Raw genomic sequence first — 17,973 nt, 5'->3', positions numbered from 1 at the left:
TCCAGTAAAAAAATTCTTTTTGGGTCTACAATTACTACCCACAGTGATCTGTGGAGGCAGCTACTCCTCTTATTTTTCTAGTTTGCATGCCCTCTGACTTACAGTGTTACCCATCACCACCAATACATCCCCCTCTATCCTTTATTTTATAGAGTTAGAATCCTTGGATACTGAACTATCTCTATTCTGACAGGTTTCTGTTTTACCACAGAGCCACCATGAAGAAGACCTCACTTCATGTTCCCGCCATGCAAGGTCTGCAAGCAAGGCCTCTGCAGCTGATTCTCCACCAACCATCCAAAACATTATTGGCTATTACAGAAGTTATATAACTCCCCCAAAGGGCTGTAGTGAATTAGTTTTAAAACACCTAACAATGTAATGGGATACATCCAAGTATGGCTGTGACCCAACAAGTGGTTGCTATACAGTGGTACCTCTGGTTAAGAACTTAATCCGTTCTGAAAGTCTGTTCTTAACCTGAAACTGTTCTTAACCTGAGGTACCACTTTAGCTAATGGGGCCTCCTGCTGCCACCATGCGGTTTCTGTTCTCATCCTGAAGCAAAGTTATTAACCAGAGGTACTATTTCTGGGTTAGCGGAGTCTAACTTGAAGCGTCTGTAACCCGAGGTACCACTGTATAAGATTTAAACTGCAGGCTTCCTTATAAAAAATAATTGGGGACAATTTTCCCATGACATATTTTGCCCTCTGGAACATATGGTAACATAAAACAATGGACCCAAGTGCTTGAAAGCTGACAGATATGGTTCCTGGCAACCCTGAAACGGGAAGAAGGTCAGAATATTAAGTCCATTAAATAGAAGGGAACTGCTGTCTTATAAACTTTTGCAGGGACAAAACAAAGCACTGGGGTGGAATCCTAACAGTTCCTAAAGTATACAACGTCATAAGCATTAAGCAATCTGTATTAAACCATAATCGCCCCAAGGACTCCACAACTTACAAGGACAAAATGTCTCCAAATGCTATTGCAAACATGCAGCCCAATGGCCTTTTCAACAGAGAAATGCAGGAATACAGAAGTTCATATAAAGAGAAACACTAAACAACCAGCATGCAGAATGGGCAACAATACACCCCTTTCATATTTTTAAATGTTTTTACGTTCCATTTTAATACAAAAACATTGGAAAAGGAAATGTGAACAATATGTTTCACTGGCCCTAAGTCAGCCTTCTGAAAGAGAGAGATTAAACTGAATTTTTGAAGCAGGTATAACTGTCTCCCTTGCACATTTATGTGCCATGGTCATGCTGGATGGAACTGATGGAAGATTTGGTCCCAATACATCTGAGGGGCTCCAAGTTAGCCAAAACGACAACCTACAACTAGCAAACTGCACATTATAAGATCCCCTGATGCCACCAACCTGCATCTCTAGTGATCTGGTGCTGAGCATGGAGGTTGTCTAGTAAGTTGTAGCCTCTCTTTTCCCCTGCAGTCAGCACCTCATGAAGCACAGAATAAGGCTGGTACATCTCTATATTTATTGAGGTGCTAAGGGCTAATGATACCCACAATCTTCCCATTACATGCAGCTAGAAATGGGCAAATGTGTCCATTTTGGTTTCTCTCAGTCTCTCATTTTTTTCCCCAATTTTAGGTTTAGTTCTCCACAATTCCATATCAGTTAGTGATACTGTTGTTGTTGTTTAAAGTGTGACTTTGTAGGGGGGAATACCAGCAGTTTATTCCAAATTTCTTCCAGTATACACATGATATTTTGCCCAGTGCATACATTTTTGCAAACCAATGCTAGTTTGTCAAATAGATTTGCCTTACTTAAAGTAATGCATGCATTTTTATGCACACTTTAACGTAGTACAGGCATTTGTGTGCACATCACTTAGCTGGAGAACTACATTGCAAAATTAGGAGAAGTGCAAATTTCTCCCTCATGTGCACACATAGCTGCCCCTTAGCCAACGGAAATGGGTCAGGAGTTTTAATGTCTTCCATTACGTGCCTTTGGGCAAGACAGGAAAATACTCAGGAACAGCTAAGGAATGGTAAGATCAAAGACTCAGCCAGATTGGTAAAGAAAAAGTGATTTACATGCGTTGTGTATGTGATATAACATTGTGCCACCAGATGGTGCTGTGGAGTCGAGTTTTCTCTACCCATTTTCCCTGTTTAAATTTACAACGCATTTAACTCAAACGCTTCTTTGATGTCTCTGGATCCAGCCCAGAATGGCTAATGACAGTGACAGCCAGCTTGTTGTCACCCCCAGGGATGGCAACATTAGAAAAAGTCACTGATTCCAGTTTAAGCATTTGGAAACTTCCTCGCCCCCCCCCCCTTCACCATCCCCAAAAACTTCAAAGGCTTTTTCTCCACTCTGTCAATCACTGTTAATCACTGGGACCTCTTGTATGTGAATGCTAAAGACTGTAATCCAACTGATGTGTTTAGAAACAATGACCGCTCCCCACTTAAAACGGGGGGCGCCCTTTGCGGGGACGCATGCAGCCCTGGATCTGGAGTGGCCCCATCAGCATAGGCTTTGCCTTCCCTCAGGTGGGATACCTAGAGGTCCCCGCCTACCCCAGTGAGTTGTCCAATCCCACCTGGGGGAAGCGTTGCCAGGGAAACCAGGCCAGGTAGGGGGAGGGATTACCTGCCCACACAATAGAGGGTGGATCTTAATTGGTAATCCTCACTTGGCTCCAGAGCTTCTCCCACCCTACCCACCCTCAGTTAATGTCTTCTTTTGCAGGTTAACTTTTCTTCATAGGTTTTGCAGGTTAACCTGTCTCCACAGGTATGCGGGCGCTGCTACGATAAGGTCGCTGTTAAAGGGCCGGAATGGAATTTCCCTGCATTGGCAGGTTTCGCCTTTCCCGTAGCAAAACGTCACAACTTTGGTGGTATCAGGCCTTGGGCGGAATCCTTTAGTCCATCTTCCTCTTTGCGGCGGCGATATCAGGGTTCCCCGTTAAAGGGGTTTTTGAAGGGAGGCTTTGGCTGTACGCCGAAAGGTCGTCATTGCTCTCCCCTGCGGTGGCGTAACGGGGGCGGCTATCTCTGCTTGAACATATGTTCTCCAGAGCCGGCCCATCCCCCCCCACACACACACTGGATAACCCTGATGCTCCCTAGGTCCCCGGCTGGGGACTAGGGAGGGAGAACGCCCAATGCCTGAGCCAAGGTCTACCCACATTTGAAATTTAATAAAGTTGTGGCCAATTTAATCCCATAGCACGTTGTCTAGAGTCGTTATTCCACATGACGGGGGGGGACCACTCGGGATCTGGGGACTCCGCCTGTCCACGCAAAATAATTAAACTCACCTCATCAGCCACCAGAGAACCAAGGTCTTTTTTTTCCACGAGAAGACTTCCGTGACTTAGTGGGTGAGTTATGTACCAATTCTTCTGTAAGACAACACCATCCAGCCCTATCTAAGAAGCACCTGACTATTGAACTGATAAGGAACTTATTGGTGAGAGAACTGACCTAAGACCAAGGCTGAAGAAAAGCGAGAGGCTTGCAGTCACAGTTAGAGACAGCCAACATACAAATGTACAGCGACTTTGGACTTGACACAGTACGATTGAATCCCATTTATTTTATGGAGCTTAAAACAAAATTTTAAAATCTTCAAGTAGTCATATAAATATGAGAGGTGCCATAGTATTGCAGGCAGTTAACAAAATTTGCATAGGCTTCATTTACAGTCATTTACAACAATCGTGGAAATATTCAAATAGCTTGTTGTGCTCGGTCTTTTTTGAACTATAAAACCTACTGGACACAAAGAGCAAGCCACCAGCCTTTTCTTTTAACTCCTTTGCAGGACTTTTGTGCCCTTTTCAACTTATCTTTGTGGCTCAAAATCTCTCCATGCTTACCTTGGAGTGAGAACTATTGAACTCAGTTGTGTTTACTTCAAAGTAGATGTTCATAGGATTGCACTGCAAATCTCAATGCAAAGAAAGAACGTCACCTGCTGAATCTTGTATCATTCAGTGAACTGTCAAAGTCATTGAAGCCCTGCTGGAAAGTAGGGTGACTATCCTGCCGATTACCTCCAGTCTAAAATCTCTTCCCATTCCTCTTCAGGTGGCTCGGGGCGGGGGGAGGGGGAGGGGGGAGGAGAGATCTACTGCACGGTGAAAACTATGGCTGTAAGACGAATTCCTAAGATACCTTGAGCATTGTGCTAGAAGGCACTTGGAGGACAATGGAAGCCTTTGAAATAACTAATCAATCACTCTCCTTGCCACCATCCTTGCTGATACAGAACAGAGAAAGAATAGGCCTTGAAGAAAGAGAACAGAGAAATAACTGCCACATTTTCCTGTTTAATCATGATACATGGCTTAAGCCACATTTACAGGGTGGAGTGGAGATGGTTTCATGGGGCCTGGAACTGCAGCCTATTAGAGGGTCAGAAGAAATGGCTTCTGAACACAAAGAAAGCTGGTCGTCACCAGGTGCTTGGTGACAGCAAGTTGCCTGCATCTGCATCAAGTTCAGAATGGCACAACAAGATACCTCCCTTAAACAAATCAGTATGAAGTAGGCAGGAGTAGATCTTCCCAGAAAAGCTGTCAGCAGAGGGAGAATTAACCTGCCACTAAATTCAAATTTCGGTGTATTTTAAATGTAGACTCTTCGAATAGTGTGTGTGTGTGTGTGTGTATCATATCATTTCAATTGTTAACTTCTTACCAAAGTATAAAATCCATCACTAAAGTTTTGGTTCAATGTGGTGGCCACACCTAGTCGCCTGTGGAGTGTTGTTAAAAGGTTTCACCACACACCCTTTGATTTAGGGAATAAACAGATGGGAGAAATTCCAAAATGCATGATGCACATTGACTTCCATCTTACTCTCTCACTGAGAACAAAACGCAGAAGTAGGAGAACAAACAGAACACCGCTGTGCCTAACCACACTTCTAGTTGGTTGGGTATGTAACAATTAGAAGAGGCTTTAATCTGCACCTGCACACAAGCACAACCCAACTGCTGAGAAAACCTGATGTGTGGCAGGGGCCCAACACAGGAGAAGACTCATCTCCTTGGACTCCCCACCACCAGCCGAGGCTGAACACCACCTGCAGCAGTACAAAACAATTTCCCCAAGCAGGGGAATCCAAGATGGTGGCTATGGAAGAAGCAAGACCCTCTTGGGGTGTAAATGCTGTGAACCCATCCATCATAAGCTCGGGTTGTATATATATGTAAATAAACCATGTATCATAAAGACACCATAGTCTGCATTGTACCTCATTACAAAGCAAACATGAACGTTGGGTAAGCACCTGGAACTGCTAGAATCTTGCACCACTCAGACACTGGGTTGGATTCAACAGTATGTTATTCTCACTAATAAATGCATTTTTTGCACACTTGGCTTGGCTTGCACTTTTGCAGAGGAAGAGCGAATGTCAAAGAATGGCTGCGTTTCAGTTAGCATATTGTTTCAGAAAATGTGAATTAGGTAGGCTAATCTTTAAAGGAGAACTGAATCGACTTCCCTGCCATCCCTAACGATATCCTTGTGGCCCCAAACTACCAATGAAGAAAATGGTGGCACTCAGAACGGGGATAAGACGACAGACCAGAAACAAGTCTTGCAGTCCAGTGCAGGAGAAGTCCACCCCAAGCACAAGAGGGTGCACTGTCAGTGCCTACCTGGCCTGTTGCAGTGGCTCCAACAGAATTGGGGAAAACCAGAAGCCTGCCCCCTTTCTCCCCAGTAGGATGGGTCCCCACTTGAGCAGCCATTATGTTTTATATAAAGGTTTGATATTAATGCCTACACGCAGAGAGAAAGGCATTTCAGCACAAGAATTTTATAAGTTAACCTGTACACAAGTTTGGAAACCTTATCCAGCACTTATCCATGCAGAACACCATGCAGTTTAGACGCCTGAGAGAGAGTCCTCATTGGCAACAGCTGGGTAGCATTTTAAGGCTTGGTTGTTTGTTCCAATAAATCTTTAAATTATACAGAAATCGAATATGCTCATTTAGCAGGCCTTAGAATATGGTCAGTAAAAGTCCTGCAGCATCTTGGATTGCATCCAAAGGAGAGAATGGAAGCCCTAGCAGAAGAAATCTAGACTGAAAGAATGGGGGGAGGGATTTTGTTTGGTAGAGACAGAGTCCTTTTGAATAGGGAAAACAGAAACAAACACAGTGAAATAAGTAGGGTTTAACCACTGCTTTTTTGAGGGGGTCCTCAGGGGTACGCAGTACCAGCACCTCTTTTTCTAGAAGAAAAGCACTGTGTTTAACATTTGAGCCATGTGCCTGCTGTCAGTCACAGATCTCCCATCAAAGGACTTCATCCACAACCACTTTTGCTAGCTAGCGGTAGATGCAACCTTACTGTATGCTTGTGAAACGTGGACCACTTATAAACACCATCTCCAACTCCATGAAAGATTCCATCAACAGTGTCTCCGAAAAGTTTTACACATCACCTGGGAAGACAGGCAAACTAATGCCAGTATACTGGAAGAAGCAAAGATCACCAATGATTCCTCAACATCAACTTCGTTGAACTGGTCATATATTGTGTGGATGCCAGATTATTGTCTTCCAAAGCAACTACTCTATTCCAAACTTAAAAATGGAAAGCGTAATGCTGATGGTCAACAAAAGAAGTTTAAAGACTCTCTCAAGGCAAATCTAAAAAAATGTAGTATAAACACTGTCAACTGGGAAACCCTGATCTGCGAGTGCTCCAATTGGAAAACAGCCTTTACCAAAGGTGTCATGGGTTTTGAAGACACTCGAACTCAGGACGAAAGGGAAAAACGAACTAAGAGGAAGGCACGTTTGGCAAAACCTTTCCATGATCAACTCCTGCCCAGAAACCCATGTCCCCACTGTGGAAGGACATGTGGATCCAGAATTGGCCTCCACAGTCACTTACGGACTCACTTTTAAAACCATATTTATGGAAGACAAATCTTATTCAGCTACGAGTGACCGCCAAAGAAGAAGAGATGCATCTGAGCAGAGGCGTACCAATTTACTAGTTCCACCCCTACGTCTTCAGCCCATAACCCCACAGAGTACAGCAGCTCCCCAGACATTTGGAACTGCGGTTCCTACTGTTGGCCATTCTGCCTGGAGCTGACAGGAACTGAGGTCCAACAACATCCTACCAGAGAGGCTGCAGGAGTCTGGTTTCTTGAAGCCCAAGCCAGGAAAAGCTTTGCTGGCTTTCTGTACTTCAAACTGCTGTTGAGTTTAAAAAGTGGGCAATTGTATTTCTGCAGATTCATGTTTATTCCAACTCAGTGGTAAACAGTGGATTTTCCTGGGGAAAGCAGTGGGGCAAACTGAAAAGCACTCAGAACTGTACCTAGAAAGCACGGGGAAACAGGAAGTGCTGATTTCCCCCTTTTACACCTTGTTCCCAGCCCCCTGGCTGTTTAAAAAACCCAGAGAACTTGATTTAGCTAGTCTTGCAGATGCTGTTTAAAATTTTATTCATTTTATTTTATTAAAATTTTATACCACCCTCCATCCATAGATCTCAGCATGAATCACACCATAAAATTACAATATAAAATGGCACTTGAAGTCATATTTAGTTTGACTCACAGCACTGCCTTCTGGATCCACCACCTCTTGTCATTCAGCAAGGAAACAGCAGTCTGCTTTTGAAAAAAGAGTTTTGCCTTTCCATTCCCGAATGAAGGCCATTCATTCTCTCCACACACACACACCCATGCAAAATGTGCACATTCTGCTGCAAGAGAGTGACGTCTTTCAAGGCTGCTTCTTGAGGGGGAAAGCAAAACTTGAAAACTGAAGAGGTTTTTACAGTTAGTAAGGCCACGTGTCTCTTCCACTGCACTCCCAATGCCTCATTATCATTTTTCCCCCCAAACCAGAAGTGAAGGCATTTGCCTGGCCTGTCATTTAACAAGAAGCTAATGTTTTGCAGCTGGCTGGAGGAGAGCTTGCCTGACTCAAACGGCATGAACTCCCACATAAGCTGGCCTCCTTCCTGCCCACAGAAACTCATTTTATTTGCACTAGAGCCTCAGAGAGCTCAAACCATACACATCATTTCCCACCTTCCCACCTTGTGATGTGTTTTCCAAAGGTGTGGCTGCACAGCCCTGGCTCCTTTAAAGCCACTTCATAGGCGGCGTTCATCTTTCACACCCACTGGCCTCTCAACAGAGTTCTCCCATGCACATGTTCAGTCACCTAAGCATATCAAAAGTGCTTTGCTTTTCCTTATCTTTGACCACAACATCACATCTGCTGCTCTTGCACCCAAAAATATGCTAGTGTCAACTACAAGCATTGCCCAAGCATGCAAAGAAAACCCCCCAACTTACATTGCCTACAAATGCCAAGTTTCACAATGATGTTCCATCCCTCCTGACCTTGTGGGTTAATAAAGAAATGCTCTGGACATTCAGGGTTCTCACACAGGCCAACCATCTAAGGACCAGAGTTTCCCCATCCAAATAAACATGACGAGGAGGGACACCTAGGTTCACCACAGGAGTCTTAACCCTTCCCAGATCACTTCACCTACAGTTATTATCAGAGCTTTTTTTCCCCAGACAGAACTCGACAGAACTCAATTCTGTCCCCTCTCAGGTGGGCACCATTGCCATTCTAAGAGAACAAGGGAGGGGTTCACAGTGAGTTCCGGCACCTCTTTTTCTAGAAAAATAGCACTGGATATTATGCTCCCAATCTTGCTTTGTGTTAATGGGTACAACAGCGTTCAAAGCTGAGCTATACGATTTGAGTTCAAAGGTTCTCCCCAACAGTGGAATTGCCAAATTTTGTCTAAAGTGAAATTAAGAGAATATGAACACTCCCTTCACACCATAAAAAAAAAATCTAATAGCCTTTGATAGAGCTCTCTCCCTGAATTTGTCCAATCCCCCTGTAAGCGTCCGTGAAATCCACGAAGACCTGTACATCTGCAGAAATGGGGACAAAGTTCCAATTCCTTAGACTGGAAGTTCACTAGAGTTCACTGAATGTTAACAGGAGAAGCACATGACAAGCAAGATTAAGGATGACTCAGGCTCATAAATCAAAGCTTGAATTGCATCTTAATTCCTCTTTTTTGTTTACCATTGCAGCTTCAAAAACCTTCTGTTTTGTTCCTCTTGCTCTCCTAGTTACATCTTGCATTTTCTTACCCCTTTCTGTAACTAGTGGCCCGGTTAGGGAAGAGGCACGACCAAAATAACTACTGGAAAGTCTCAGGCAGATAATCGTTAAATCATATCGACAGGCACCGTTCTCAGGAAGTCCACTGTACCAGAAGTATATTGCATAAGCCTTTTAATAAGTTTCTTGCATTTATGGAGCGGTTTTCCTCCCATCCGTGACACAGCTCATGTGCTGATCAAGAAAAGAAAAACCAGGAAAAGGTATTCAGCAAACATTTTTTCTCTCCCTTCCCACCACATGATGTTCAAGAGACACAGCTGTTGCACATGGTATTTCTGCTTATTTGAGAGCTTAACACTCCCCTGATAACTTTGCAGATTTTGATAAAGGGACTTAGAAGCAGTCTCTAAGGGGCAAACTGTCTGCAAATGTACATATCAAAGAGTCCCAGGGCTTTTCTCTCCCTGCCCAACCTCAGTCTTCATGATGGGGGGGGGGGGTTACATTTAGAATGTTCTCAAGCTTAATATCAATTTGCTAATGGAATAAAGAAAGAGCAGGTGAGGAGGTGTTACACCCTCATTACAACTTCTCATAGGAGCTAAGGTCCCTTCAGCCCCCAATAAAATATTTGAGGGAGCCAGGCCTGCTCCCACCCATAATATTTTATTCAATATTCAGTATTATTCAATATTTTATTTATGCACCTCTGCAACTTCTCCGGTCTCAGTTGTTCCCTCTCCAAAGAAACTTTTCTAAAGGAAAGGTAATGAGGGCTGTATCGATAAGTCCATTTCATTTTCTCCTTTTTCCAATTCTATGTCCTGTCATTAACATTTCCGCTTTAGTTTGAGGTGGGTGAATGAAACTGTGTCCTTTACTCATAAAGGGGGGTGCATGAAACTGTCCTTTACTCATAAAGGGCACATTTTTAAATGCCCTTTTGCCTAGTACTTTTGCCTAGCAATTTCTCCTAAGGTAATCCATTTTTACAAACCCCTTTCACATTTTCCCCTAGTACACATTTCGATTTATTACTTAGGGGGTTTTTTTGCACTTATATCTTTCCAACAACCGTGTGAGGTAGGTTAGGCTGAGAGTGAGCTTCATGGCTGAGTGGGGATGTGAACCCCGTTCTCCCAGGTACTAGTCTGACACTCTAATCACTATACAACACTGCACTGTTTTCATACACACTTTGGGGTCAGGGAACTTATTGTTGCATTTCAGGTCACTTATTGTTTCAGAAGCATGAATTTGGTAGGTTCACATTAAAAGGCAAACGGAATCAGATTTATCCCCCACATCTAGTGGCAAGTTGACCACTCTAATCCCTATACCTCATTTGATAAGCTCATGAAAACTAACATTTAGTGATATTTAACCTTGTTACTTTATGCAGGCCTATAGACAATTATCAGTTACTTTGCGGCACACACACAGGGTTGTAGCCTCATAAATTCTACCGAGAGTAGACCCACTGGAATTAATACACATTACTAATTTATGCCAATTAACTTAAAGAGGTCTACTTGGAACCCTTGGAATTTATCTCAGATGCACATCTAAAAATAAAAGAGCTTGTGAAATTTCTCTCCAGCCACTTTGTCTTTTAACTAGATAAAAAGCAAAAGTTACTCAAGACAGATTTTTTCCAGTAAAATTTGAGAACAAACAACTGCCTCTTTGATGAACTCTCCCCAAGATTTCTGACGTGTCTGTGTGTGTGTGTCAACCACCACTGTGTCCAGACAATACTATGAAATTGTATTATGGAAACAAGATGTGGGCAAGATACCCACACAAGCACAGCAAAAACAGAACAAAACTTAGGGGAAAGTGGGGAGGGGACCCAAAACTATACTGTTCTTAAGCCAATGGCAACATCTACTAAGAAGAAAAAAGTGTCACAGAAGCCTCCTGGAAAACGTTCACCAAACAGTTTGCCAGATGTTACTGCTCAAAAATAGCATGAAGTTTTGAATAAACCACTCTTGCTAAGCTTTACTTTTAACAGAGATTTATTAAAGCATAAGCATTCATAGAGATAAATCAATTACTTTGGCCTACTTAATAATAAATCTCAAAATCATACACCAACCAATGCTTGTCTTAATATATTATTAATAGCTGTTATTTTCCTAAAATGCCATTTCCCCTCTATGTGGAGAGATGTACTTTTCCAGACCTTGCATCACAGTAAGTACCTACCTTACTTCAGGCCTAGCAGGACATGAAATACACATATCACTCTTTCAATCACCAGAGTTACAGCTCGCCTAGTAGGGAAGTTAGCTGTGTCCTAAAAGTTTGTTTCTCAAGTACTTAACCTCCTCCATCTGGGTCAAATGCTAATCAAGCTTTACTCAGCTGCACTTCCAAGAAATCTACAGAAAGATCAAACTCTGCAACAACTTGAGCACATCAGCTGGCTTCTCTGTTTTTTTCTGCTTACAGGGAAATGTTTAAGGCTGCAGTCCTAATCCTGCTTAACTGGGAGTAAGCCCCATTGAATTTAATAAAAGTTTTGCCTGAGTAGACATGGTTAGGATTACAGCCTAAACCAGCAAAGCAGATGCAAGCATGCCCCAATGGTCTGGGATGATGGGAGGGCCCAAGTTTCCCCACACTTGCAGTAGAGCATGGTTAGCTAAATATAGGGTGGGCAGGTCCAGACCCCCCAAGTGCCATAGGAAGTAGAATTTCACCAGGCGGAGTTTCCAAATCCTGGAGAAAAACAGACCAACCCACGCTGAGTGCAACTTCCCCCTCTGTGTAACTCTTAAACCTGATTCTCTTGTGCCTGTTAGTCACTTGGTGACTTCAGTATCAAGTGATGATTTGTGTGTGAGAGAGTGAGAAAGTGAATGACTCCTCAGAAATCTAACCCCATATATGAAACTTTTTCTGGTTAGAAAAAAAAAATGAAGTGCTGATACTCATATCTTAATAAAAGTGCAGTGCACAAAATGGCTACCTGGGCGGCAAAATAAGAGGAGGCAGTAATCTGTACTGGTGAGCACCGTTGCACACAAAAAACCTCTGCCTCCCATCATCTCAAAGTACAATGCTGTGGTCCCTGCATTTTGTCAGAGAAGCTGCTGGTACCTGTAGAGCAGAGACCAGGGACCATTTTTCTCATTCCCAATACAAATTTGTAACCTGCCCCTTTCCACTCTCTCTCTCTTACACATATAGGAGCCAACTCCTAGACGCTAAGGTCCCTTCAGCCCCACCCCCCATAAAATATTTGAGGGGGGCAAGTTGATGGGCACTGCCATCCAAATGGTGTGTCTGCATCAGGTCATGTGATTGTGTGGGGTGGGGCTTGCCTGCCCCCCCCCATATTTTATTCAAGTTGGCGCCCCTGCACACACACATACCATGATCAAATTACACGCAGATAATCTCATGAGTCCTGCTGGGAGTGGTCATTTGGAGGCTGGGGACAAGGTGCTCTCAATCGGCTGATGACACTCAGCTCTGTCTCTCCATAACATTTGAATCAGGAGAGGCTGTGCAGTCCTTGGATCAGGGCCTGGCCACAGTGGTGAGATGGATGAGGAGAAACAAGCTGAGCTTGAATCCTGGCAAGACGGAGGCACTGGAGGTGAGTAGCTCCCATGTCCGAGATGGTGGTCAACTGCCTACCTTGGGGGAGCTGCACTCCCTTTGAAGGACCAGGTTTGCATCCTGGGTCCTTCCATAGCTTCCCTTTTTTTAAGGGAAATTCCCTTATTCAGAATAGGATTCCTCGCAAGAAAAGGGAAAAGTTGACAGCTATGGGTACTTCTGGAGCCAGCACTGTCACTGGAGGCCCTGGTAGCAAGATACAAGGTAATATCCAACAGTCTTTCCAATATTTCTTTTCAACTTGTAGCCTCGGTTAATATTTGGTTTTCAAACCTCACTATGACTAGGGATGGGCAAATTTATTCATTTCAGTTTCTTTCAGTTTCTTATTTTCCACTCTTAAGTTCCGTTCTCCACATTTTCACATCAGTTAGCAAAAAAAAATCTTGAAAATTCATCAACATTTTTGCTAATTCTACAAAAATATATATTTCTATGTGCCACTTCTCCTAATACTGCATAAATGTTTTTGCAAAGTTTCCTCCCCCAAATATAATGCATTTTTGCAGGCTATTTTCACTAATGTTAGCATTTCTTTACACAATTTACTTTATTCACACCATTCACACGCATTACTTGACAGGAAAACTGTATTGCAAAATTCAGACAAACATGAATTTTGAAAGTTTCCTGTGTATCAGTTAGTACAAAAGAAGCAGGTTTTCCTTTAAATCTGGACTGAATCAAACCAATCTCCCATCCCTACCTGTGACAATGATTGCTGTAATTCCTCCCACTGGCAGTAGCAAGTTTTATGTTCTGTGTTCTTTTCATGTGCAGGAAGTCTATTTATGAATGTATTTGTTTATGCAATTTATATCCTGTCCTTCCTCCCGAAGGAGTTTAGTACCTAGTTTACACAGTGTATTTTCTCCCACAGTTAAGGAATACTGTCGCACGCCACGCCACCCTCCAAGCGGTGTGATATTCCAGGGGTTCCAGGCGCTTTCCCAGGACTCGTGTTTCCTTTTGATTTGATAGAATGGATTTGATTTATTACATTTCTACGCTGCTTTGCATTCAAATGAATATTTTGGAATGAGGGGCAGTGGAGGCTGTGGTGCCTTTATGATACATGGTTTCTTTACACATATATACAACCTGAGCCTATGATGGAGGGCTTCACAGCCTCAACACCCCAAAAATGTCTTGTTTTCACATAGCCACAGAAATAAACCATTGTTCTGCCTCTCTGGCTTTCCAACTTGCTACTCGGTCCCATTCCTGCAAAACTCCACTTCCAACTCTGGCGTTGTCTGTTCAGGGAGGGGGAGACCCACCCATTTGCTGTCTTCCACTGAGCTTTTGTTCTCTTAGTGGCCTGTCACCCAGGCAATCACCTCAGCACAGGAAGCCAGCCTATCTTATATTTTAACACTTGCTGGGTCCAGGGGTTAGAAGGGTCTCAACTCTCCCCCCCCCAATAACAGTATCCTTCATTCTTTTTGCCACGATACTAAGTTGTTTATAATTCATTTCAGGTGTAGACAACAGTGCAGCCCTCATTTGACACTCCAAGCAACCTGGTCTCTTGGTCTCTTTTCTCTTTTGCCCACTACCATGTTTTGACATTGATTTTTCAAGCTTCTACATTTCTTCAAAAGTCAGGACCACATATAGAACAATATTTTTATGGATAGACTCTGTTCTGTTTTTAGGGAAGCTTTTAATGTTTAATAGATTTTTTAATAGAATATTAAAATACAACATTCTGTTGGAAGCCCCCCAGAGTGGCTAGGGAAACCCAGCCAGATGGGCAGGGTATAAATAATAAATTATTATTATTAAATTATTATGATAGGCCAAAAGCCTGGATCTTTATAAAAACGTATTTGTTGTGGCATAAGCTCCTGTGTCCTCTTCAATGGATGTATCAGATACAGTCCACTCTCCATCAAACTGTTCTCCACAAACCTTATGCTCTAGTGGATGGGTTTGCTTTCAAAGTGTCATGAGATATGTTGCTGGTTTTGCTGCAAGAAACTGACGCAGCAAATTTTCTGGAAACTAAAATGGCACAAACTCAGCTTTTTTTCTAAAGCATTACACTGGAGTCACAAACCTGATGCATTCAGCAACTTTCCTTCATCATTAGTTGCCACAGGCATGGCCTCTGTATTAACATTATTGCTTTTATGCATCTTCTTCCTTAGTTAATTTATTGCTTGAGCCAAACTGCAGAAGGGCATTGCATGATTAATGGACTTCAATGTCTGTACACTAATGCGCAAAGCATGGGAAACAAGATGAGCTTGAGCTCTTGGTACAGCAAACTAAATATGACATAATAGGCATCACTGAAACCTGGTGGGATAAGTCCCATGATTGGAATGTAATAATGGAGGGATACAATCTATTTCAGAGAAACAGACCAGACAAGAAAGGAGGAGGAGTGGCGTTATATGTCAGGGATGTGTATACCTGTGAAGAGATCCAAGATTTAGAACCTCAAAGCCAAAGTGAGAGCATTTGGGTCAAAATTAAGGGAGAGAAGAATAACAGTGACCTCATTGTGGGAGTTTACTATAGATCCCCAAGCCAAACGGAGGACATAGATGATGACTTCCTGGAACAGATGGCCAAGCATGCAAAAGGAAGGGAGATAGTAGTAATGGGGGACTTCAATTACCCGGATATTTGTTGGATGTCAAACTCAGCCAAGAGCATAAGGTCAAACAGATTCCTCACTGGCCTTGCAGACAACTTCATTGTCCAGAAAGTGGGAGAAGCAACAAGAGGAACAGCCATTTTAGATCTGGTCCTAACCAATGTTGATGACCTGGTTAGTGGGGTAGAAGTGGAAGGATCATTAGGCGCGAGTGATCATGCTCTTCTGAAGTTTACTATACAGCGGAAAGGAGCAGCCAAGCATACTAGGACTCAATTTCTTGACTTTAAGAAAGCCGACTTCATAAAACTTAGGGAAGTGCTGGGTGAGATCCCATGGACAGTAATACTAAAAGGAAAGGGAGTTCATGATGGCTGGGAGTTTGTTAAGAGGGAGATAGTAAAAGCACAACTTCAGGCAATACCAATGAGACGGAAACATGGAAGGTGCCTAAAGAAGCCAGGGTGGCTATCTAAAGAACTTTTAACTGAGTTAAGATTAAAAAAGGATGTGTACAAAAAATGGAAAAGGGGGGAAACCACCAAAGAGGAATTCAAACAAATAGCCAGCACGTGTAGACACAAAGTCAGAAAAGCTAAAGCACAGAATGAACTCAGGCTTGCTAGAGAGGTTAAAAGCAACAAAAAAGGCTTTGATGGGTATGTTCGTAGCAAAAGGAAGAACAAAGAAACAGTGGGGTCACTCAGAGGAGAAGATGGTGAAATGCAAACAGGGGACACAGAAAGGGCTGAACTCCTCAATGCCTTCTTTGCCTCAGTCTTCTCCGATAAAGAAAACAATGCCCGACCTGAAGAATTTGGAGCAAATGATCCAGCAGAGGAAACACAGCCCAGAATAACTAAGGAGATAGTACAAGAATACGTGGCTAGTTTAGATGTATTCAAGTCTCCAGGGCCAGATGAACTGCATCCAAGAGTATTAAAAGAACTGGCAGATGTGATCTCAGAACCACTGGCAGTCATCTTTGAGAATTCCTGGAGAACAGGCAAAGTCCCGGCAGACTGGAGGAGGGCAAATGTTGTCCCTATTTTCAAAAAGGGGAAAAGAGAGCACCCAAATAATGACCGCCCAGTCAGTCTGACATCAATACCAGGGAAGATTCTGGAGCAGATCATTAAACAAACAGTCTGTGAGCACCTAGAAAGGAATGCTGTGATCACCAATAGTCAGCATGGATTTCTGAAAAATAAGTCATGTCAGACTAACCTGATCTCGTTTTTTGACAGAATTACAAGCCTGGTAGATGAAGGGAACGCAGTGGATGTAGCCTACCTTGATTTCAGCAAGGCATTTGACAAGGTGCCCCATGATATTCTTGTAATGAAGCTGGTAAAATGCGGACTTGACTATGCTACCACTCAGTGGATTTGTAACTGGCTGACTGACCAAACCCAAAGGGTGCTCATCAATGGTTCCTCTTCATCCTGGAGAAGAGTGACTAGTGGGGTGCCACAGGGTTCTGTCTTGGGCCCGGTCTTATTCAACATCTTTCTCAACGACTTGGATGATGGACTCAAGGGCATCCTGATCAAATTTGCAGATGACACCAAACTGGGAGGGGTGGCTAACACCCCAGAGGACAGGATCACACTTCAAAACAACCTTGACAGATTAGAGAACTGGGCCAAAACAAACAAGATGAATTTTAACAGGGAGAAATGTAAAGTATTGCACTTGGGCAAAAAAAATTAGAGGCACAAATACAAGATGGGTGACACCTGGCTTGAGAGCAGTACATGTGTAAAGGATCTAGGAGTCTTGGTTGACCACAAACTTGACATGAGCGAACAGTGTGACGCGGCAGCTAAAAAATCCAATGCAACTCTGGGCTGCATCAATAGGAGTATAGCATCTAGATCAAGGGAAGTAATAGTGCCACTGTATTCTGCTCTGGTCAGACCTCACCTGGAGTACTGTGTCCAGTTCTGGGCACCACAGTTCAAGAAGGACACTGACAAACTGGAACGTGTCCAGAGGAGGGCAACCAAAATGGTCAAAGGCCTGGAAACAATGCCTTATGAGGAACGGCTAAGGGAGCTGGGCATGTTTAGCCTGGAGAAGAGGAGGTTAAGGGGTGATATGATAGCCATGTTCAAATATATAAAAGGATGTCACATAGAGGAGGGAGAAAGGTTGTTTTCTGCTGCTCCAGAGAAGCGGACACGGAGCAATGGTTTCAAACTACAAGAAAGAAGATTCCACCTAAACATTAGGAAGAACTTCCTGACAGTAAGAGCTGTTTGACAGTGGAATTTGCTGCCAAGGAGTGTGGTGGAGTCTCCTTCTTTGGAGGTCTTTAAGCAGAGGCTTGACAACCATATGTCAGGAGTGCTCTGATGGTGTTTCCTGCTTGGCAGGGGGTTGGACTCAATGGCCCTTGTGGTCTCTTCCAACTCTATGATTCTATGATTCTATGATCTGAAAACCCAAAGTAATGGTTTGGGTTGCTTTTTGTATAAACTCCCTTTCTCTAATGATTATGAGACCCCCCCCCTTCCAGCTATGCACAAGTAACTCTAGGACTAAATAGTCATGAAAAATCATGTCACATAACTGCCACTCACTC

The 17,973-nt window shown here is 43.2% G+C and overlaps 2 protein-coding genes across 6 annotated transcripts in view; one reads left to right on the top strand and one right to left on the bottom strand.

Annotated features, from left to right (window-relative positions):
• CD36 (CD36 molecule (CD36 blood group)) overlaps window positions 1-11,497 on the bottom strand; it is a 72,163-nt gene extending 60,666 nt beyond the window's left edge. The window contains exon 1 of one of the 2 annotated variants that reach the window (XM_081879171.1): window positions 11,357-11,497. The gene's annotated coding sequence lies outside the window, so the exon portion shown is untranslated. Of the gene's footprint in view, window positions 1-7,597; window positions 7,618-11,356 lie in introns of those variants that run through there. The other variant, XM_081879174.1, reaches the window with a different exon arrangement.
• Window positions 11,498-12,646: 1,149 nt separating this feature from the next.
• Window positions 12,647-17,973, top strand: part of LOC309351465 (guanine nucleotide-binding protein G(t) subunit alpha-3) — a 249,761-nt gene continuing 244,434 nt past the window's right edge. For 2 of the 4 annotated variants that reach the window (XR_014160849.1, XM_081879199.1), the window contains exon 1: window positions 12,647-12,982. Coding sequence is in view for 2 of the 4 variants with exons in the window: in XM_081879199.1 (XP_081735325.1) it covers window positions 12,769-12,982 (214 nt within the window). In the remaining 2 variants the exon portion in view is untranslated. The remainder of the gene's footprint in view (window positions 12,983-17,973) is intronic. The other 2 variants (XM_081879201.1, XM_081879203.1) reach the window with 2 other exon arrangements.

The sequence above is a fragment of the Podarcis erhardii genome (assembly GCF_964252035.2).
Source record: "Podarcis erhardii genome assembly, chromosome: 10".
In the NCBI taxonomy this organism is placed as follows: Eukaryota; Metazoa; Chordata; class Lepidosauria; order Squamata; family Lacertidae; genus Podarcis; species Podarcis erhardii.
Note: the sequence above shows the minus strand (reverse complement) of the source record. Positions and strands in the feature narration are given on the sequence as shown.